Source organism: Electrona antarctica, assembly GCF_951216825.1.
Source record: "Electrona antarctica genome assembly, chromosome: 3".
Lineage (NCBI taxonomy): Eukaryota > Metazoa > Chordata > Actinopteri > Myctophiformes > Myctophidae > Electrona > Electrona antarctica.
Window position 1 is genome coordinate 40,702,248 of NC_136808.1, and position 23,474 is coordinate 40,725,721.

Below are 23,474 nucleotides of genomic sequence, written 5' to 3' on the forward strand. Positions count from 1 at the left end.
ATGCTCGCCATTATTGTCCTGGTCTAGGCGAAAGTTTACATAGAAGGAGGCTTGTGACAAGTATGACGGTGGTTACTTTGAATCCTTTGGAAAAAATCTGAACAAGGAAAGTGAATAAGTAACACCCTGTCACTCAACAACTCTTGTTGAGTAACTCTTGAGTAAGGTTCGTGAACAAGAGTGAGCATACTGTAGGTGACCAAATGTATGTGAATCAAGGTATTGGTGAAAAGAGTGAGTACTTACCAAACCTCCCCTGAACATTCAGTTATTTTTGGAGTTTGTATACTATTTTCTCATTGCATGGCAGTCCATTGTCTGCTGTGAACCTGATGGTGATTCACCTCTGTTCCAGTAAAGCCCTGCCTGCTCATCAGAGAGCTGACAGTACAAGAATACAGCTCCATGCTTTGGGCTTCTGAAGTCTGTTTAGTGTTTAACGATGAAGACGGTTCACTCACCAACACCCGGCTGATCGAACCACCTGGCACATAGGAGCTTTAAAATCGTGACTATGCTGGCCGGGTATTATCATGTTAAAGCGACGTTGATGAACTTTGTGTAGCTAGCGCTATAGCTACCTGGTAATGATATAAGACCATTGTCTGTCAACCATCAGCAGCAGAAGCTTCGGTGCCCTGCCAGGGGGTGAACAAGGAATTGCATTTTTATTTTATTGTCTCTCCCCTTGCCATTCACCCTCATTGTATGGCAAAACAGGTCTCGAAATATCGTTGCTGTCAGGCAGGAAACTCCATGTTTCATCGTCAATTAATGCCCTACTTGAGCACACTACAGCGTCACACAAAAGCATCAAAAGTAGCAGATCCACAAGCTCTCACGCCACATTTCGAGCTTGAAGATCTGCTACTTTTGATGCGTTTGAATTTGAATCCATCCTGGAAAGTAAAGCGTTTTGGACCTATGAGGTTTCCACCTGACAGAGTGAAAAAGGTTTTTAGTTCTTTTTTCTCATCGTCAATTCTCTCCATGTGTACTGCAGTCCCTGCTGCCAACCCCCACTGTTGGTCTGTTGACAACCAGCATGCCTCCTCCGATACACGTAGAGTCTCCAACCACTTCCTTCTCCTGACAGTGAGGAGTTTCAGTGGGAGAGTGAAACGTAACACAATTATGCATCGGCTCGCTACCCAGTTCCTCTCCCTGCCGAACAGGCAGTAGGACTTATTAGTGCAGACACAAGGACACAATCCCTGTTGAGTGTTTTTATTTTTTATTTTTATTTTACCTCTATGCCCTCCAGAGACACCTGCATCCCAGTACTTACTTTTGGGAAGGGGAAAGAAGTTCTCTAGTGTCACAGAAATTGAAAGATCACCAATGTTCAGTGCTATGTGAGTCACAATTTATGCTGTACATACATACTAGTAGACGGAGAACCAGGACTCATTAGTGAGTGGTGCTGTGTGTGTGTGTGTGTGTGTGTGTGTGTGTGTGTGTGTGTGTGTGTGTGTGTGTGTGTGTGTGTGCATGCGTGTGCGTGCGTGCGTGCATGCGTGTGTGTGTGTGTTAGGCGACTCAACAGTCATACCTTAGGTCACTGCAGTATTTCCTTACTCAAGCGGACATGGAGACATACATAGGGACCCACATTGCTGTTCCTTGGAGTGGCTAGCACCATGCAAAAACTGTAATCTGTACTGTACAGTACTGTACTCGTACTGTACTGTACTGGTACTCATACTGTACTCGTACTGTACTCATACTGTACTGTACTGCACTCGTACTGTACTGTACTATACTCAAACTGTACTGTATTTGCACTGTACAGGTTTAATGGGTTAAGTTCCTCACTCACAGCGCACAGGAGAAAATGATAAAGATGTTAAGGTCAAGTATCTAGACGACCCCTTGGTAATAACAAAGTCATCCAACTTGAACAGGTCATCTTACGTTTTCAGGCAGGGTCTCACACCAGCATCACTGTCAGGAACTACACAACTACTCACAAGTCAAATAAACAAATGTCCATTCCAGTTTTTTTATAACTGGAGAAATGCAGGCTGATTTCTGCCTGGGTTACTCAAGATTCCCATCCTGTACTATTTGCGATATTTCCAATATCTATATTGCTGCCACCCTGTTACTGCTCTGAGGCAGGTCGCCAAATAGTTAGTTACAAGAAGTTGGCCATTGGAAAGTAGCACTTTATTTGTTGTCACACGTCCATAAACACTTATATCACCAAGGTCCCCCCCATACCAAATCTCTTTGCTGTTGTGAATGTTCACCCCCAGAATAGGGACAATTTGTTCAGTTAAATTAGACAACTTATTTCCTGAAATGCAGGCTTGTGAACCGTTAAAGGGAAAGCAATGGACAGAGAGGTTGATAAATAATTTCCCCAGACACTGAAAGATGCAACGAAAATATGTTATTTAGCCATACACCTGCTCTAAAGAACCACTCCCATTTAAAGTCTACATCTGACTGAGTGCCCCCCTCCTCTGCCTCTGTCAACACATCCATCCATCCATCCATAAAGCACAGAACAGGTTGTTTTGCTCTCCGGCTTCTCCCTGTGTTCCTCCTCTTAATTTCCCTCCCCTCTTTCTCCCCCATGTCCTTTCCCCTTTTCTGCCCTCTGTCTCCACTTTTCCCTCTTCCTTGCCTGTCATTTTCTCCCACCCTGTCATTTCTCTCTCCCACTTCTTTGTCCGACCAACGTCCCCCCCCCATCTCTCTCTATCTCTCTCTCTCTCTCTCTTTTTCTCTCTCTCTCTCTCTCTCTCTCTCTCTCTCTCTCTCTCTCTCTCTCTCTCTGTCTTTGCTGTCCCCTACCCTCTTCTCTGCTCTCTCTTCCTCCTCTCCCCTGATTCCTAATCTGTCTCTCCCTTTATCCGTGGTCTCTTTTCTCACGTCCCATTCCTCATGTGTCTCCCTCCTCTTCCCTCTGCCTCCTGTTTGGTTCCCTCTCTCCCCTCTTGCCCCCTCCCTCCTACATGGGCTGCAGGTAATAAAGGTCCATTTGTTCTGGAGGAGAGAGGAGGACAGACAGGGTGGGGCTGGAACTTGAGAGGTGCCTCTCTCTCACTCTCTCCCAACAAGAGGAGCCCATCTATGGCCCCAGCCAGTCAGTCAGTATGTTGTGCGTCTCTCCCGAGCCACACTTAAACATCACTTTATAGCCTTTATGCAAGCAAACATCCTTGATTTTGCAAGCAAAAACCCTTGATTATACAATGAAAAATGCAGGGGTTTTATGTGAATTTATGCAGTGAAATTGTGTGGGAAGGTGGGAAGGTGAAAAAAAGGTGATTCTCCCACTTTTTTTAAGCCTCTCCAAGTCTCTCTTTTTTAAGCCTCTCCAACCTACTTACTTACCGCAACACGTTGTGAGCTTGCAGGGTCAGCTATTTTCCCTACTTTTTGAGTGACACTGTCATGCGACAAAGTATTATTAAAAAAAACAAAACAAAAAAAAGATGAAATATGGACAGATACGAGATTTCTGCCTGAGAGCCACAATATAATGAGAGCGTGGAGCCAAAACATCAAACAGTGTGTGTGTCTCTCTCTCTCCCTCCCTCCCTCACGAGGTCTGTGTGTGTTGTGGTTGTGAAGCTCTCTGAGGGGTGAAGTCACTGGATGGCTGTATATTGAGCTCACTGTGCTGCTATCTCTCTCATGTGGTGTGTGTAAGAATCCACCATGAATCCCTGCTATCTGCACACTAGGGCTACATGATATCAGTGCATTCTTACCACCAAGACAGCAAACGGGTGACGGCTTGGGATGGATTTGACCAAACGGGGCTACGCCGGGGTCACACGTTGACTAGAGGCGAGGCGAGGTACAATTCCGTCCTTATCCGGACATATCACGAGTGGCGCTGAGTCGGCTGAAACGCTCAGCATGGCAACTTGCTTGGCGGTGCCTCTCGTGACTCAAGGCCACTTTAGCCGGCACACCTCTATCGTTTTAACTGTTTTTTTGGTGGAGCCGTCACCCTTTCGGCTTGGGTTTGAGTACGGTATGACTACTTAAAAACTGTTGGACGGCACGGAACGGTAAAAAGGCTGCCGTGCCGTCCTGTTCCATTTACCGTCCTACTCCCGTCCACTAAAATGACTTCCAGTTTTGCCGTCTACCGCTTGCCTGATCCCATGTGAATGCAGCAATACACTGAGTTGGCAGTGCCCAGGATTGAACCCATGACCTTGTGGCCCATAAGGCGAGAGCTCTACCGACTGAGCTACTCAGACCTAATATCAAATATTCAATGGGCATCCCATCTCAGTTATATTTGAAGTCTGAAGACTTAAAACCAGACACAGAAAAAACTAAAAAAGGTATTCCCATTAGCTCAAGAGATGTGTGTGTGACTGTCTGTGAAAAATAAATAAACAGGCTCCACAAAATACTTGAGTCATGGGAAACAAATGTGGGGCCACTGAAAAAAGTGTGGTGAAAAAAAGGAAAACCCCAAAGTATCTGGAGTGTAAAATCCCAATCCGGGAACCATTTGGTCCCCAAACTGCATGGAAAGAAAATGCCACATGTCCCACAGTGCTCGCTCAGAGGCTGCAGAGTAGGCCCCATAGAAGTGGGAGTGATAGAAAAGGAGGATCATTCTTGGTGTAGCAGCCTCTTTTTGACTTTTTACAACGGCTAGGCCACTCTTTACATGAGGTGGTTGTTGTGGTGGAAGCTGGGCATTACAGTACGTCGCAGGGGCATTGAGGCTCAGACCGTCGGAATGTTCAGCACAACGGCCACCGGAATGCTCCGCCAAACAGCGGCCTTGCCATGGCAACGCACCGGCCCCTGTGTGTGTGTGAGTGCCCTCGGTGGACCAACCTCTCTCACTCCTCCCGTGAAAACATTATCAAACCGCTGACAGGCAGCCATCTTAGGACTATTGGGCCAAATAACCCGTTTTTAAAATTGTCGATTGGAGTGGGAAATTCCTCGTTCTATAAAACGTAGCGCTAGGAGGATGAGGCCCAGCCCTCTGCAACGCTCTCTGCTGACAAAGAGCCAGAGGAGAGAGAGAGAGAGAGAGAGGGAGAAAGACATGGAGCCCCCCTACCTCTCTCTCTCTCTGCCTCTCTCTCTCTCTGTTCGGGGGTGGAGAGGGGGGGGGGGGGGGGTGATAGAGGGGTGCAGGGGGCTGGAGGGGTGGGGGGGTTTGAATGGGACCAGCTAGTGACCTCAGTCAGAAAGAATGTCCCCGTTTGCTCAGTCGACCCGCTCCCCATAGCAGCGCACCACACCACACAGTCATCAGCTCTTTGTGTTCACCTTCCATCTAGACCTTTGCTCTGCGGCACGGCACAGGCCAGCCAGAGAGACAAAACTCTCTCCACTGCTACGGCCCGCGTTAGAATGAATGGCATGGTTTTCCATCCGTTTAAAAGCTATCCTGCTAGCCCATCACACTCTTATCCTTTAGTAGTCCCGTGGAGGAACAGCTTGTTTTTCCCCTTTCAGTTGGAAGCCCCCAAAAATGCTAATTACTCCTCAGTCTCAAAGTCTTAAAAGTCTCACCTATTGTGCGGACGGCATTCTTGGGCCGCTCTGGCCATTTATGTGGGTGTTAATGTATTGCCGTCGGCCCGGCATTGTGACACTGTGTGTGCGTGTGTGAAATACAGCGTTTGCATAAATTTTAGTGTTATAAAAAAGGAGGGATGGAATGGGGTGGGTGGGTGGGGGGAGTCTTTCCCATGCCGGGACACCCATTAAACCAGTGGCAGTTCAGGACAGCAATTATTTAAAACAGACTAATCCTACAGATTTATGGAGTCCATGTGCGTGCTTTGCCAAGGCAGCACTGACTGAAGACATGGCAGAGAGCGTGGTAGAGCTAGGTGTCACTTAGAAGTGTAACCAACCACGGTAGTGAACAGAGCGTTGACAAAGTGTCATCAATATTATCATGTTTTCTCTAGAATTCCTTAATCACACTGTACCACGCTATGCTTTGTCGTACACCACTTAGCTGGAATCTAGCCAATTTATAAGCTCACAACACGTTACATCGCAACACGTTGTGATCTTGTAGAAGATTGGTTATTTTAACAATTTGGGCAAATTCTTTAATTGGTTTTTCTTTTTTAACTTGAAAATGGTTAGGATATGCCCAAAATAGGTACACCAGGGTTCATTTGGTTTAAAGTAGTATAAGTGACGTTTTAAGTTTCAATTTCAATTTCATGTGTTAAATGTATATTCTGAGTCATTATAGACTCTATAGGAGAGAAGGGAGACCCCTGTTACTGAACAAGCACTCTATAGCAGTGGTTTTCAACCCTTTTCATATCAAGGCCCATTATTTATTCTGCATTTGAGCCACAGACAACCATTTGATGAGATTTAGCCTTAGACCCAAAACTAAAGAATAGGTATAGGCCTACACATGTCTATGCTGTATTGATGTTAGTACCATAGGAGAGATAACAGGCGAACCATGATCAAAATAACAATTCTGCATTCACTAATTGTGGAGACTTCTTGTAAATGAACTTAAGTAATGCAGATGTTTAACAATAATTTAACTCTTGAGAGTGTACAATGAAACCAAATGGACCCATAAGCGTCCATTTGGTTTCATTTTACAGATGGAGGTTGAGGGAGAAGGCTTCATATGGTGCTTGTGTGTTACAGAGCTGCTTTCTAAAATATGCATGTTGCATCTTCTTCTTCCTTCTCTAGGGAGGCGGCTGAGAGGGAAAGCTTTCTACAACGTTAACGGAAAGGTCTACTGTGAAGAGGACTTCCTGGTGAGTGTGTGTGTGTGTGTGTGTGTGTGTGTGTGTGTGTGTGTGTGTGTGTGTGTGTGTGTGTGTGTGTGTGTGTGTGTGTGTGTGTGTGTGTGTGTGTGTGTGTGTGTGTGTGTGTGTGTGTGTGTGTGTGTGTGTGTGTGTGTGTGTGTGTGTGTGCGCGCGCGAGGTGTGTGTGTGTGTGTGTGTGTGTGTGAGAGGTGTGCGTTGCCTTTATATTTTCATCAGCTTAAGGCTCTGTATCTATCAATGACAAAGGTTAAAGTCTGCAACACTTGCTATTTCTCAGCTCCCCTGGTTTATTTCTTCAACGTTTTGATCCCGCTGCATCTTCCATAATTCATGAAGAAGATCCAGCAGGAAGCAATAAACAAGTTGTAACTGAAAGACAACCAGTTATTATTTATTTCCTGTTCCACCTCTGTTCTGAACAGAGACAGATGGATGGGGTGGTGAATAAATCAGCATGGATTTGGTCAACTAAAACGATGACGAAAAATGTTCATCGACTACCTTTTTTCACTGACGAAAACTAAATAAAAACTAAGCTACGACGACTAAAACTAAGACTGACAATTTCATCAACAGATGGACTATGCTAGGGAGGAATTAGTGCAGAAGAGATCCGGTAAAACTAAAAGACAAGTTTGGTTGCGCTCTTGTGTTGTGCTCTGAAAATAGCAGATCTACAAGCTCACATCATGTCGCGCTGTGCCGTGCTGTGAGCTTGTAGATCGGCTATTTTCAGCATGCAACCAAGTGTAAAATCAGGAATTATGACGCCATCGAGTCCTGCCAAAATACATTTGTGTCGACAAAATCAACTGTAGATTTAGTTGACTAAAACTAGACTAACATTTCAGATGACTAAAATATGACTAAAACTAAATTAAAATGTATTCCAAGGGCTACGACTAAAACAAATCAAAATCTGCTGTCAAAACCCACACCAGTGGCGATCACGCTGGATGTATTGGCTGCAATAACCTCCAGCCCTCTCTGGAGGAAACAGACAGACGCTGCCGCTATTAGAGAGCCCGGCTCCGCCCAACCAGTTCACACTAATTTCCCCCAAAAACGTCCCGGAGGAACTCAATTACCGCACAAGCTGACCTCTGAACACTTACAATTAAGAGCTGGAGGAGGACCCTGCCAACAGCTGGAGCTCTCGGGGCTTGTTGTGGTCCATCTGTCTCTGCTGCACTAAGACAGCCTGCTCCTCATGCTGCCTACATGTAGCGTACACCTTCCAAATGTGACGCACGCCGTTTGAAACATTCGATATCGAGATATGGAAATTGTATGTTGTATGTTATTTGGAATTGGAAGTCCGATCACAGTAAATAAAGGCATACACAGTATAGCGTGGGGGTCCTGGGGGAACATTGTGGAATCATGTATTGTGCATAATTTGTGGAAGATTAGATATAATTGTGACACTGTCACAATTATGTATTGAACAAGAAAACATTTCCCACACACCATTTCTGGCCGAGAACCCTTTCAGCAGTGATTCTCAAACGGTTCCATCTGTACACTCTCAGAGTTACAGACCTGTAAGGGTGCACTTGGCTTGGGACCCCCTCAAGGAAGCCTGATGGTCATGGACCCAACTTAGAGAAAAACCGCCTTACAGTAAACATACCATAATTTAAAAAGCTTGATTGTCTTGTGTGCTTGTGTCCGTCCGTCCGTCTGTGTACAGCTAATCTCCGGCACCGTTAACCCGGTCGATGCCAAATTTTGCACACACACTCCCTGTATGCCAACGATGAACATCTGCCCCAAATCTTCCAGAACGACCTGTTATGATGACGACGACTACATGTTTAGGGAAGTAGTGCTGACAGATTAGCATCTGCCTTGAGCGATTTCCCATTTTACCCAGCAGCTATTTTAGCTGAATGTTGTTCACCCAGAATATGGACACCTTTGACGTGGTTAAGATTGATCCCTGCTTTAAGACGAGGGGGATGTGACTAAAACCTTCCGCCTGCTTCATCTGGCTATAGTATTGACGAGCAGTGCCTGTCGAGGGGGACGGGCTGATTGGGGAGTTGAGAGGGGGCTTGGGGGGGGGGGTATCTGGCAGATGGTAGGTCTGGAGCAGTGGGAAGGGAGTAGGGGTCAGATCCACACGGACCCACTCTGCCACCACCAACCTCCACCTGCTGGTGAACTGAGACGCCACTCCATTTAATCCCCCCCACCACCACCGGCCCTCTGCCCAGATCCACAAGTCATCAGATCATGACCCCCAGGAGCATGTGCCTCTACAGATGGCCGACATGGATCCAAGGAAATCCCAGGAGGAGGAGGCCTGTGTGGATGTGTCACACGTTGTTTTGTTTCCTGTGCCATCCATCAGACCGCTAACCCCACAAACAGATAGCCCCAGTGGACCAGCTCCCATTTGCCAACAGTAGAAGACTGTTATGTTATGTGGTTGTACTGGGAAGAAACCGTTAGCCAACAGTAGAAGTGTTGTTAAATAAGAAAATGATGTTGCGCATCAACAATGAGTTTTCTCAGTGGAGTGCTAGACCAAAAATCCAGTATACATATCAAAAATCACACCCGTGTGAAGTGAGGGGCACTCTTATCATTATACATCATCATACATCATTTCATGAACAACTGAATTTATGTCTTTAGTTAGCCGATTTGCTCGTCTACATATGACGTACATTTTCCCTTCATTGTCAATGGCATTTAATGTTTGTGTTGCCACAAATGTACGTCATATTTGAGGCACATATGACCTAATTTCGCCTTTCATTGTCAATGGCAAATATGAGATGTGAGGGGACAAAGGCTGTATATAGGAGGGGCTAGCGCCCCTAAAAACCGGAATTGAAAAAAATTCCTGGCCTCCAGAGGCCTCCTCTGCTGCTCTTCCAACTCCTGTATCCGTTCCTTTACATGCTGCTTCCTTAATAACAAGCTCCACATGGCTGGCTGCCACCGACGCAGGTTTATAATGAAGGCCAGACCTGGAACTGCTTTGTGATGGTGGGCCAAAGAAGGAGTGAGAAGGATCACAGCCAAACATTCTTCATTAATAGGATTGTGCACTTCTGTGCCATCATATTCATCATACCCTCCCCCGCTCCTCATCGTATTCAAGGATTGTTCATGATTCATGAACAATCCTTTCTTGAGCAATTTTGAGAAGATCCATTGAGACGGATTTACATGCATCAACATGTCGTTTGGAAGCAATATCTGGAGTGATGTGCTCTCTGATAATAGTCTAAAAACATCCTTACTCTTAACGAGTGTCTCCATTAGAAGTCACTCTCAGCAGTAATTGGAACCGTTTTCTAACGGTGTGTACAATAACCTTCCATTGGTCATACAAACAGAGAAGCCTTTTAGCCTTATTCTCTGAGTCTGTATTTCCATCTGACTCATTCGCTACCATACACAGGTCTGGCGATTTGCATTCAATTTACAGTGGCATTTTAAGAAACACGGTAAAGGTATGAATAAATGAAGGGCAGTGAATAACCATTAACAAAGACAATAAACCAATATGCAGAAAGAAGGTAGGATGTCCGCACACCGTTCTTAAGCTCCCAGTAGTTTTAAGGAATGATCAGGATTCAACGTTTCGACCCCTCCGGGTCTTGTATTTTATATACAAGTCAACAAGCTGTCTTTGCAATGAGGGTAATCAGAGTAGTCAAATAGTAGAAAAAATATTTTAAATGTTAAGGCACTAAGGCCAGTTGTAGAAACAATGAATATAAAAATTTAATCGAGGGTGGGGTGAAACAATGGTGCAGAAAAATAAATAATTAACTGTGAACCAACAAATAGCAAAATAGCAAAGAAACAACTAAGCCTACAAATGATAACCATAAAAATCAATAGTAGGCCTATAAATATTGTAAGGGACAGCAATTGCAGTACAAATACGAACCTTGGATAACTATTAAACAAAACTGTAAAAAACATTACAAATTAACTCTTGAAAAGATATATGCTTTTAACCATGTAAACCATATACTGAAATTCAATTGTATGCGTTCATACTGTGATAATGTCTGTACTACAAATTCTTATTTTTCGTTTTGTGTGTATGATCAGTCATGTATCCGTTATGTTTGTGTTCATGCAATTGTTCACCAGATCGTGGTAGTGTAGTCGAATTCAGTTGATGCCTCAGATCAAGTCCGTTTTATTGCAGGTGTAGAGAAGACAGCGGGCATTGGGTGAAGCGAACCCCTGCTTGTTCCCCTTCCACTAGGTACTAATTTTGCTTGACCGTGACCTTCCTCTACCACCAAGCCAGTTTTATTTTACTGCTGCCCCATACTGGCCGCCAGCAGCTCGAACGTAACTCGTACAGCGCAGAGTCGGCTCAATCGAACATCGTAACGTTCGGTACGGCGACTCGCTCACTTTAGCTCACCCGGTGGTGCTTCTCGTGGCTCAAGTACGCTTGAGACGGCACGGCTCGGTCGCGTTCAAATACTAAACTTTATCGACCCACAGAAGCGGGCTGTGGTTATAGCACAAGGCACAAGTGATTTAGGCTTTACTACTGTATGTTGCGCCTCAGAGACCTGACGTTTGCATAAGAAACCCTTGTGTTATCTGAAGGACAACCCATTGTGACCCACTGCGGTTCCCTTACAGGTTGTACTAGGCAGCTTAACACAAGCACCTGTTTGGACATCCTCCAAATACTACTATAGGCATCCAGTGTGTACGGCTGAGTGAGGGCACTCAAGCCCATCCTTAGACAAATGCAGTTCTATGCATCATATAGTATAATATAACCTTTCCATTTTAGGCATTTAAAAAAGGCTAAGTGTCTTATAGGCCAGTCAATCTAAGCTTAACCCATTTTGACCTGAGATCAGATTCTAAAAATGTCTTCTACATCCTGACAGTTTTCTGAAAAAGCTATGTTTCTGTGTCAGTCGTTCTTCGATTCTTCAAAAATAGCAGACCTACAAGCTCGTAGCGCGCCACTCGGTGGTGCGATATGAGCTTGTAGATCTGCTATTTTTCAATAGCTAAAGCATAACATAATGCTAACACCAAAAGGGGTTCCCGCCCAAAATGGGTTAAAAGGGGTGTGACCCAAAATAAATTGCAATAGTAATTGTTTTTTTATGATCCTTAGGGTCATCCACATAACATATTAAAAATTGATTATTATATAAATTTTGGATCATGGTAAATTCAGGGGTTGAACGTTGGGGTACCATTGAAAACCTATAAGGCAAAGATTTCACATTTGAATTAGTATGCTTTAAGTAGCATGTGACATTACTAGGGGTTATTCATGATTCTGAACGTATTCTAAGCATTCGTTTTGCATGAAAAACACTCCTTGGGCTAAAAACGGCCATAGCCACTTGCCCAAATGTGCCCAAATGATGACCTCATCATATTTGTGAAGACAGCTATGGCCGTTTTTAGCCCAAGGAGTGTTTTTCGTGCAAAACTAATGCTTGGAATGGATTCAGAACCATGAATAACCCCTAGTTTGACATGTCACATGCTACTTAAAGCATAATTCAAATGTGACATTTTTGCCTTGTATAGGTTTTCAATGGTACCCCAACGTTCAACCCGTGAATTTACCATGATCCAAAATTGATATAATAATCATTTTTTAATATGTTATTTGGATGAGCCTAAGGATCATAAAAAAACCTTGAACGATTACTATTGCAATTTCTTTTCGGTCAAATCTTAGATTGAATGGCCTATTGGGTTTACAGGGCTTCAATGGCTTGCACCAGTACAGTGTTGTAGGACACCTAGGTTCAAGGTTGTACTTAACTGTTACATCTTGTGTACAGGATCATACTTTATACTGTAAGAGTAAAACATTTTTGTTTGGCTTCCTTCAGAAAATGCATCAGCATAGATAACAACATCAAACATCAAGCATAGCAAACAAAGGGATACAATAGATAGTGCAAGAAAGAGCAAACAACGAGTAACATACAACAAAAAGAGTAACATAATGTACATGTGCATTCCCTGTAGTAGCAAAGTTAGTTAAACCGTGTGTGTGTGTGTGTGTGTGTGTGTGTGTGTGTGTGTGTGTGTGTGTGTGTGTGTGTGTGTGTGTGTGTGTTTTTAGTTTACGGGGTTCCTCAGGCGTCCATCCTTGGCCCCCTCCTTCTTTCCCTCTACAACACCAGGTCCACAAGCTTGCGTTGTGAGCTTGTAGATCTGCTGTTTTTGCCCAGTGTTCACATATTATATCATGAAAAGGGATGCTATGGTCCAAGTGGTCAAGGCCACTTTACCCTCTAGAACTGGTCCATGCTGCCATTGGATGCATCAGCTGGAGGAAAATGGATGGTAAAAGTAACCCTCTTGATGTCAGTTTAAGAGCGCTGTAGCACCCCCTATGGACAACACTATGGCAGAAAGTATACAGCCTCCCAGTGTACTCTATTACAGGCTAGGTTGTAGACATTGTTTTTTATTTATATATTTATTCTCAAACCATAAAGCAACCATTGCTCTCTTGCGAGGACCAGGAAAATGATCCTCACAATGTCTATTTCTAAAATTCTACTATACTTGTGTCCATTTGGCCCTCAGTCACAAGTACACACGTGTGCGCGTGACACACACACACACACACACACACACACACACACACACACACACACACACACACACACACACACACACACACACACACACACACTGAGTGGGGACTGGAGGCGGAGGCGCAAGGGGTGCGCTGCCCGGAGCAATGTGGTAACCAGGTCTTCGCAGTGGGGACCCCATGGAACCCACCCGAGGACCCAGTGGCGTAAATTGACCTTTTTCCGCATGGGTTTTCAGATCAAAGGGCCACTTCCATGCGCGTGGCCCAATAGCTCAGCATTTCTGACTTTATTTATATATGTGTATATATATATATAGTTATATACATGTGTATATGTGTAATTATTATTATTATTTTCCCACAAATTGCGAAATAACACATTACAAGCTCCCAACGCATCAAAACCATAATTGTGTCTCACCTCACACATTTTAACCAAACACCTCAAAAGGCCATATTTGACTGCTGCAGAACAATGAATGAATGTGCTCTTTCTTATCTGTCCTCCCACAGTACTCTGGCTTCCAGCAGACAGCAGACAAGTGTTTCGTGTGTGGTCACCTTATCATGGAGATGGTAAGAGCCTTATCAAAAAATATACACAATAGAAGAGAGTCCACAGGACTTAGGGGCCATGGGAACGTGAGCTTCCAATTCAAATGGGATACAATGTGTGTGTGTGTGTGTGTGTGTGTGTGTATGTATATATATATATATATATATATATATATATATATATATATATATATATATATATATATATAGTTGCTGTCGGTGGGCAGAAATTCTCATCTCATTCTGTGTGTGTGTGTGTGTGTGTGTGTGTGTGTGTGTGTGTGTGTGTGTGTGTGTGTGTGTGTGTGTGTGTGTGTGTGTGTGTGTGTGTGTGTGTGTGCACGCGCGTGTGTGTGTGTGTGTGTGCGTGTGTGCGTGCGTGCGTGTGTGCCCAGATCCTCCAGGCGCTGGGTAAATCCTACCACCCTGGCTGTTTCCGGTGCGTGGTGTGTAAGGAGGGGCTGGACGGAGTGCCTTTCACTGTGGACATGGAGAACAACATATACTGCGTCAAGGACTACCACACGTGCGTACGGTCAAGTCTCTCACACACACACACACACACACACACACACACACACACACACACACCTGCGTACCACCATGCCCACCATCCATTATGTCGTCTCTGTCGTTTGGAAACCACATACTGTATGTCCAAAACAGTGTAACGTTTCAGGATACAAATTCAAGAATAGCAAAAGTAGGAGATCGACAAGCTTGTGGATCTGCTACTTTTGATGCTCATGTGTGACCAGTGTTGGGCAATATTACTTAGGAGAGTAATATGTTTACTTTACTTAATACTCCTTAGAAAAAGTAATAATATTACATTACTTATTACTTGGAATCAAGAGTAATATAGTTACATATTACTTTATATTACTTTTCAACCGGGGCCCCTTCCACCCGCAAAAGAACACAATCTGTTTAGCCAGCTCCTTTTACAACTGAATCCAATTCATTGAAGTCTCCAAGTCTCCAATCAGCCAAACTGAATAATTGCAGGATATGAAATAAAAATAGTCAACAGTCTCTCATCAGTCTTTTTCTGCTGCATATTCCACATTTGGAATTCAACATCAACAATCTGAACTGCACAGTGCACACATATGGCTGCAGCATCTCAAAACAGACAGTATATATTGTATACATAAATAACAAAACAAAATAAAGCAACAGTCTCTGACCTTTTTAAAGGGATAGTTCAGATTTTTTTTTAACTTAAACTATGAAATACTTGCCATTAACAGACTTACTGCTTTTGGCGGAACGCTCCGCCAAAAGGAATGTAATTACCTTCCGCTCCTGGCGGATTGATCCGTCAGATAAGCTTTATTATTGATATCAAACCGGATCGCTGATTTCTATTTTTTCATTATTATTTTGGCTTGGCCGTTCCTTCTTTAGCAAGTATTTCATACAGCTTAAGTTTAAAAAATCTGAACTATCCCTTTAAGACAGACTGTTGACTCACGTCCAATTCCGTGTTGTGTTTCTCGTGCCTTAAACAGATGCTTCAACACATTGTGTTTTTTCTTTGTTCTATGAATTTGTAAACTCGGCCAGTGTTTGTATTGGATGAAGGAGTAGGTCAGTAGGACTAATGTTTAATTCATGCTTAGTTGCTCGCCGGGTTGTCATGTCCCCACATTTAGCTGACCCACAAGCTCATAATAACGCACCGCACTGCGCCGCGTTATTATGAGCTTGGAGATCAGCTATTTCCGGCGGGCAACAACCGGCCCACAATTACATCTGAATCAGCTTAAATGTCCAGATTGTAACGGGAGCTGTGCTGCTGTTTCTCCGCAGGGTGTTTGCTCCGAAGTGTGCCTCCTGCAATCAGCCCATCCTCCCTGCCCAGGTAAACACCTGTGACCTCTGACAGTCTCTCAGCCCATGGTCTGGCTCAAGGCACCGTTTCCCAAACACTGGGTCGTGAGTGACCCATGTTATGGTCACGGATTAAATATCAATTTTCTTTCCAAAAATGTCTCTACAAAATTTGTATTATGATTATTGATTAAGAAGTCCGCAATTAAAAAGACATTTGTGAGCTTTTATAGCAGGTGTTTTTTTTTTTTTGCTAAAACAGTTTGGGAACCACTGGCATAAGGGCCTGGGCGCATGTCAGATTTTCACCTCATTGGTTTTTAATTGTATATCGATGTCTTTTCACATCACCTCTTGAGTACTGCTGGTGCCAAATGTAATTCTGTTAAACTGCTTACATTTCTGCTCATCAGTGTCCTGAAAATAATTCTCTGTGAAAATGATAGGCTACGGTTTGTGAAGCCGGCGGAGTATGTTGCCATAGCAATGGTGAAAGGCACCCTCTCCCATTTGTCCTTGCTTTTAAATTATGGCCATGTTTACTACCACTGGTGTCGCTCGCGTTGGCATCTCACATTTATCAACATGCAAACAGTGTGTATAAGAGACGCTCACGGGGGCCAGGGCCGGGAGTGACAAATGTGCTCCAGCATGCCTGTCCTCTCTACATGCCTGTCCTCTCTACATGCCTGTCCTCTCTACATGCCTGTCCTCTACATGCCTGTCCTCTCTACATGCCTGTCCATTCTGCATTTTTTCATAAATAAAAAACAAATTAGTGAACTAGTGAAAATAGCAGCTCAACAAGCTCACAACGTGTTGCCTCATTGTGAGCTTCTAGAGCTGCTATTTTCACTATTGTAGTTTGGTTGGGTCACAAGCTAAAAAAAGTCTCAAAACATACACAATACTCTTCCTACTTTGCTGGGCCAAATCCAAGCATATGGCTTATATTTGTGTCCCTGGTGCTGGTGTAGAACAGTCAATGTACCTTTACTGACTGACCAACGGTACTAGAGTTGTTCCGTTGTTACTCCCTAAAATGCTGGTATCGGCAGGTATGCCAGTCAATGCCATTCCGATACCACGTAATGTGTCGCATGATGACATATCATTTACAGTTATAACTTATTTTGTATTTTTGAATGATTCGGTTGATGTTGCACTACTGTTTTATACTCTTACCGTACTAGTTACTATTTATTCCTAGATCAGTGGTTCTCAAACGTTTTAATTTCAAGGACCCCCTATAACTCTGAGAGTGTGCAAATGGAACCAGAGTTCTCAGAGTTACACAGCTGTAAGGGTCCATTTAGAACCCCCTCAAGGAACACAGAGAGTCCCTGGACCCCACTTTGAGAATCACTGTCCTAGATACTTTATAAATTAGATATTTACTACCTGTTGTTGAAACACACATGCGTGGAAAATCACTCCCTCATCCTGTGTGCAAACTAGCAGGTATCTCGTTCCCATGCCCTGGCCTCATTCCAACGCAAATACATTTTAATTTTCCCAAAACACTGTCAACCGCTCTGATCATGGAAGCCAGTTAATGACCTTATTTTGCATTGTGCTGCATTGTATATCGTATTCTATTAATGTCTGGTCTGAATGTCTGACTGTTTCTCCTGTTAGGGCTCAGAGGAGACCATTCGTGTGGTTTCTATGGACAAAGACTACCACGTGGAATGCTATCACTGTGAGGTGAGGGGGTCAGCCCATGCCTAAAGCCTCACGTATGCTTTGTTGCAGTGTTCATTTTGACATCACCTTTACGTTTTGTTGTAGTCAGTCTTTTGAATACAATGAACAATTCCATTTAGGTTTAGTCACATTTTAGTCATCTGAAATGTTTTAGTTTACTAAATATTATAGGATTTGTAGATTGGCTATTTTCAAAGCGTCACACGTGACGTGTGACAGCAGCCAAGCATAAAATGACTGCTTTGTTGCATCCTGCATGATGCTGGCAGAAATAACATATTCAAGTTCAAACGATGCTGTGCGATGCTGTGCTTCTGTCTAGACTAGGCATGTTTATAAACCACTGGGTGATTCATCATGCCAGTCTGAAGGCAGAAGACTAGGGAAGTCAGTCAGATCCATACTATACGGACAGTTATTCAGAAACCTATATGTAATGATTTAGAGTTGTTCAGAAAAACTCACACATACACAAACATAGGTCTGTTATACGCGGTCTGTTATACACAGACCGCCAAGCATTCGTACAGTTATAGACTGTGCAAGGCTTAAGGCATGAATGTTGGCGTGTGCATTTCACAATTTAAGAATTGCACCTAAGGGTTCACACAGACACACACGCACACACACACGCACTCACACACGCAGGCGCGCACGCACGCACCTACAGTCGTACGTACGCACGCACGCGTGCATGCACGCACACATGCACGCACAAACACACACACACACACACACACACACAAACAAACACACAAACACACACACAGAGTGTACAGCTAAGTGAGTCATTGATGAAGCACATTCCAGTGTTGAGTGCTGAACTCAGCTGGGGATGTGTTGTTTAACCTGGACTTGTGAAATCCCATCAGTCTGGTCATGGAGGTCCCTGAGGCGTATCTATCTATCCACTGTGTTCCCACACACGGATTCATGTTCAGTCAGCTCACATGGACATCTGACTAATAATAACCATCCATGTGGTTCTGCTTTCTGCTTGACGTGTGTGTGTGTGTGTGTGTGTGTGTGTGTGTGTGTGTGTGTGTGTGTGTGTGTGTGTGTGTGTGTGTGTGCGTGTGCGTGTGCGTGGCTGCGTGCATGTTTTAGAGATGCCAGACATTAAATAAGGACGTATTTAAAACTTCATAAGCTTAACATGGTAATGGAACCAGGAATGATGTAAACTGTGGCTAATCATCAGCTCAGCTCCGAGGGCCAAATGGTCAGAGGAAGGCTAAAGTCCAGATGAATCACCCAAGTTCCAGAACATTCATTACATATTTAAGGATATATAGGAGGTTAGATAAGGTAATAGCTGAAGGGGCCGGGGGTCCCTTTTTTAGGGGCGCTAGCCCCTCCTACTGTATATTCAGCTATTGTGTAGATTTTTGTCCTAACACAAACATTAAATGCCAATGTTACGTCATAATGATGTACGATGATAAGAGCGGCCCTCACTTCACATGGGTGTGATTTTAAGTCAGCATTTAAGAAGAATAACGCTCGCCCAAGAACATGCTCGCTCGGGTCGAATCCGCCGACCACCAGGTATTCCTAAACGTAACCTCAGCAAGTAGAAAGTAAGTAGGTCGGCCAGGCTTATTGTCGGTATCAGCCAGACCCCTGGGAGATGGATTGATAACCTCAGTAAAACTTTGCATAAACCTAACCTTATTCCTAAACGTAACCTCAGTAAAACTATTCCTAAACCTAACCTTATTCTTAAACTTAACCTCAGTAAAACTATGCCTAAACCTAACCTTATTTCTAAACTTAACCTCAGTAAAACTATGCTTAAACCTAACCTAATTCCTAAATTTAACCTCAGAAAAACTATGCCTAAACTTAATCGTATTCCTAAACATACAGTAACCCTGGTAAAACTATGCCTAAATGTAAGCTCAATAAACCATGCCTAAACATAACCTTATTCCTAAACTTAACCTCAGTAAAATCGCAGAGCGGTCCGTGGAAAAAATGGGGACGAGTGTGTTTTGGGGCGAGCTTTCTGCTTACCATTTTAAAGGCCTCTTTCAAGAATGATTTGAGCGAGAAAACAGCATCGACAGCATGACAAACAAAAGTTGCAGACACACAACCTACACAAAGCCAAAAAATAATTGACAAATAATGTACAAGTAGCTGCTTGCATTCTCAACACATTCTTGGGGCTTTTCTGCCTTTATTTATAGTATAGTACAGTCTACAGTGTAGATATGACAGGAAGCAAGAGACGGGGAGTGACACACAGCGAATGTCCTTTGGGCTCAGGAATCGAACCTGTGACTCACTGTCAGGCTGTATCAGAGCCTATACAGTATATGATATGCGCCTTAACCACTAGGCCATTGGCGCTCCGCATTCTCAATACAGTTAACATGAACTGTACATAATGCCGTTCATGAATGCACCAGGTGAATCCATGCCACATTGTTCACACACCTCTCTCCCCGTCTCCCTCCCCAGGACTGTGACCTCCAGCTGAACGACGAGGAGGGCCATCGCTGTTACCCGCTGGAGGGCCACCTGCTCTGCCACGGCTGCCACATCCACCGTCTCAAGTCCGCCTCAGTCCCCGGCCACCCTCCGCCCAGCTACCCCCTCCACGTCACCGAGCTGTGAGAGAGGGAGGCGGGGTGAGGCGCCAGCAGCTGGACGCCCGACCCGAACCAACCTTGACTCCCAGGTGGCCTGCGCAGGAGGAGGAACCCCCGTGGTGACCGAAAGATGGGGTCTGTGGAACCCGCTCAGCTCTCGCCAACGAGCACAACGCTCCCAGGGATAGGAGGCTTCTTCTTCTGGCTGGCCTCTGCACTTCTCCGTGGGCCAGTTTACCCTCGAGGGAAGGGAGAGCCCAGGCCAGGCCACAGAACTGGACTGCTCCCACCACAAGCCCCTGTCATCATCACATGACCATGGCTGGGAAAGAGTCCATGGCACCCCGTCCTCCCACCTCTACCCCCCCATCTGCGGTTCCTTCTTCCCTCTCTGACTTGGATCTAAAAGCCGAGGCCTCCGGGGGCCTCTGATGACGTCACAGGCCTGACCCCTTGCACATTCATCACTAAGAGAGGGGGGCCTGCGGTTGGTTGGCGAGGGAGAAAAGCAAATGATTTCTCTCTGTGTTTGTCTCCCTCCTTCCTACCGCTCTTTTCATTTCGCTGCGTTGGACTGAAGCAGTTATGGTGAAAATAGTTTCCGGGCCTCTCCTCTCGACTCCTCAATGAGAACAACACACTGCGCTGCTGCGCCACCTCACTTGGAGGGATGGCGCTGCTGCCTACATTCCATTGGCTGATTGGCTGGACCTGGCAGGCAGCACCCAGGGTGGGCCTGCTGGGTACTGGGCCTGGCAGGCAGCACCCAGGGTGGGCCTGCTGGGTACTGGACCTGGCAGGCAGCACCCAGGGTGGGCCTGCTGGGTCCTGGACCTGGCGGGTAGCACCCAGGGTGGGCCTGCTGGGTACTGGACCTGGCAGGCAGCACCCAGGGTGGGCCTGCTGGGTACTGGACCTGGCAGGCAGCACCCAGGGTGGGCCTGCTGGGTACTGGACCTGGCAGGCAGCACCCAGGGTGGGCCTGCTGGGTACTGGACCTGGCAGGCAGCACCCAGGGTGGGCCTGCTGGGTACTGGACCTGGCGGGTAGCACCCAGGGTGGTCCTGCTGGGTACTGGACCTGGCGGGCAGCACCCAGGGTGGGCCTGCTGGGTACTGGACCTGGCAGGCAGCACCCAGAGTGGGCCTGCTGTTTGCTGCACCTGGCAGGCAGCACCCATTGGGCCTGTGGGTACCTTCGAGAAGACTTCTCACATGGGCAGCTGTGCCACACTGGCCTCTGTGCACACCTGGCATTAACAGAAATATTGAGATTGAGTCCACTTAGCAACAAGCACGATTATCTATACGGTCCTCCATCCAGAACAATTATTGCAGGCTGTCTGGATTTCATGATCCATGTATTTTTTTTATAAATTATTAATCTGAAATTACAATCGGAACAGAATCGCCTGTGTGCACTTCCTAGTTACAACTGTATGTGAATGTGTTCTTTCCCATTCACATTTTTATGTGGATTGGACATCACATTTACATTTTCCTTTTTTTACATGTTTCTGACCACATCTGGAGAAGGTTTTGGGGCGAATGGATGTTCAAAGCTTCTGACATACATTTCATTTAAAACAAATGACTTGTTTTTTTTCTACAGTAGCTCTATCCAGGTACAATCTGCTCACCCAGCAATCGTTAATATCAGGTGTGTAAGAGGGCCTCTGCTAAAGGCACCAGACATCCAGCATGACAAACGGTCGGACTCTGAGAGACATTCAGCCACCCTTAAACCTCTTCAACCATATATGTTGTTGAGCGGAGTCCCTCAAGGCTCTATACTAGGAACCTTTCTGTTTTCACTCTACATTGAAATATCTTCGCTGAAAATAGCCGATCAACGTTTATAGTCGATCAGCTGTTTTCTGCTAAAGTCTCTCCCACAGATTACGGATGCTGGGTTTGAAGTGGTTAAAACCCTATTATATTTCGCTGACAGGGGTCCCCCCAGCCCAGGGGTCTGTACTCAACCCACCCCCTATGCCAAATCTCTTCGCAGGAAACGGATCTAAAAGCTCACAACGTGTCAAATAATTGCGACGTGTCACGATCTGGTCCACCTGCAATTCTTCACTGATGTTTTTACCGAATGTTGCGCCTATTATTATTATTATGCCCAGAATAGTGAATCTAGAGTTCATGTGGCTAATACCCGAACCCTCTGCTACACAACAAACGTATCACAGGCCCCTGGAGCGGCGCCCCAACCACCACAGACATTCCAACGTGGTCGTCTAGACGTGACCTCCAGACATTCACAAGCAGTGTCTTAATTAATGACTATTATTACGAGAGGAAAGAAAAGGAGACAAGAAAAAAAATACCTTAGATGCACATAGATTGTCTTTTATATATGAATATATATTTTGCAGATGGTTTCCACATACGATCTTTAGAAGTAGTTTCTTCTGTTGTTCTTCTTGTTGTTACTTTATTCTTAAATAGGCAACACATACTGTAATAACCAGAGAGCCCTGATGCAATTGTTGTTGGGGTGATGTACCATTTCATCGCTGTCAGCCATAAACCTTGTATCTCCATATCAAAAATGAGTGTTAAAAGTGTTTCAGTGTGGCCGTGCTTTTTTTGAGGGGCCTCCTATATTCAGCTATTAGTGTAGATTTTCATCCTGCACAAAATTACGTCATAGTGTCTGAGCAAATCGGCTTAGTGTCTAATTCGGTCCTACACAAACATTAAATTCCCATTGACAATGAATTGAGAATGTTACGTCATAGTGTCTGAGCAAATTGGCATAGTGTATATTTTACGTCATGATGATCTACGATGATAAGAGCGCCCCGGGTGTGATTTTTTTCCCCATTTCCTGGTAAAAGTAACGGTTTCGGACATACAAGGTTTCCTGCACCCGACAGCGATGATTTCTCTGTGCTCATAACTTGTGTCAGACACAGATCCACAGGCCTTTTTGAGGGCCACACCTGAGGGAAATATTGTACTGTATACAGAATCGCAGCTAGTTTTGAACCAACACGGACTACTACACTAGGGCCCCTTTTCCACCAAAATAACTTCTAGAACTCGTTCCGTTCTTTATTTTTTTATGATGGTTTATATCACATCTGCATCTTCCAACCTGAATAGTGACACGCCTACTTTGGTTCACATTTTAGGGTTAGGGTTCCAGTTCCAACTTTTAGGGAACTGAACCAATTCATTTGGTTCAAAATGTGGCAAGGAAAAAGGACATAACCGGTTCAACCATGGTGGAAAAGGAGCCTAGGTGTGTTTTGTGGAGTTTGTGACAGGAAACAAATGAGTTCAGAACAGTGGGTTTCCCACATCCAATTTGTTGCTGGTGCTGGACACAAAGTAACAGTTCAAAGGAGTAATACAAATCCGCACAACAGCATTGCTTGTAGGTTTTAACAGACATTATTCTGTGGTATAACGTTTTCGGCCACTGCTG

General features: G+C 44.8%; 1 protein-coding gene across 1 annotated transcript in view; it reads left to right on the plus strand.

Moving 5' to 3' along the window:
* Nucleotides 1-20,734, plus strand: part of wtip (WT1 interacting protein) — a 43,885-nt gene extending 23,151 nt beyond the window's left edge. Inside the window, exons 3-8 of the mRNA XM_079497084.1 lie at nt 6,679-6,746; nt 13,852-13,914; nt 14,289-14,419; nt 15,709-15,760; nt 17,368-17,436; nt 19,903-20,734. Coding sequence (XP_079353210.1) covers nt 6,679-6,746; nt 13,852-13,914; nt 14,289-14,419; nt 15,709-15,760; nt 17,368-17,436; nt 19,903-20,058 — 539 coding nt within the window. The 3' untranslated portion in view covers nt 20,059-20,734. The remainder of the gene's footprint in view (nt 1-6,678; nt 6,747-13,851; nt 13,915-14,288; nt 14,420-15,708; nt 15,761-17,367; nt 17,437-19,902) is intronic.
* The last annotated feature ends 2,740 nt before the right edge of the window (nt 20,735-23,474 follow it).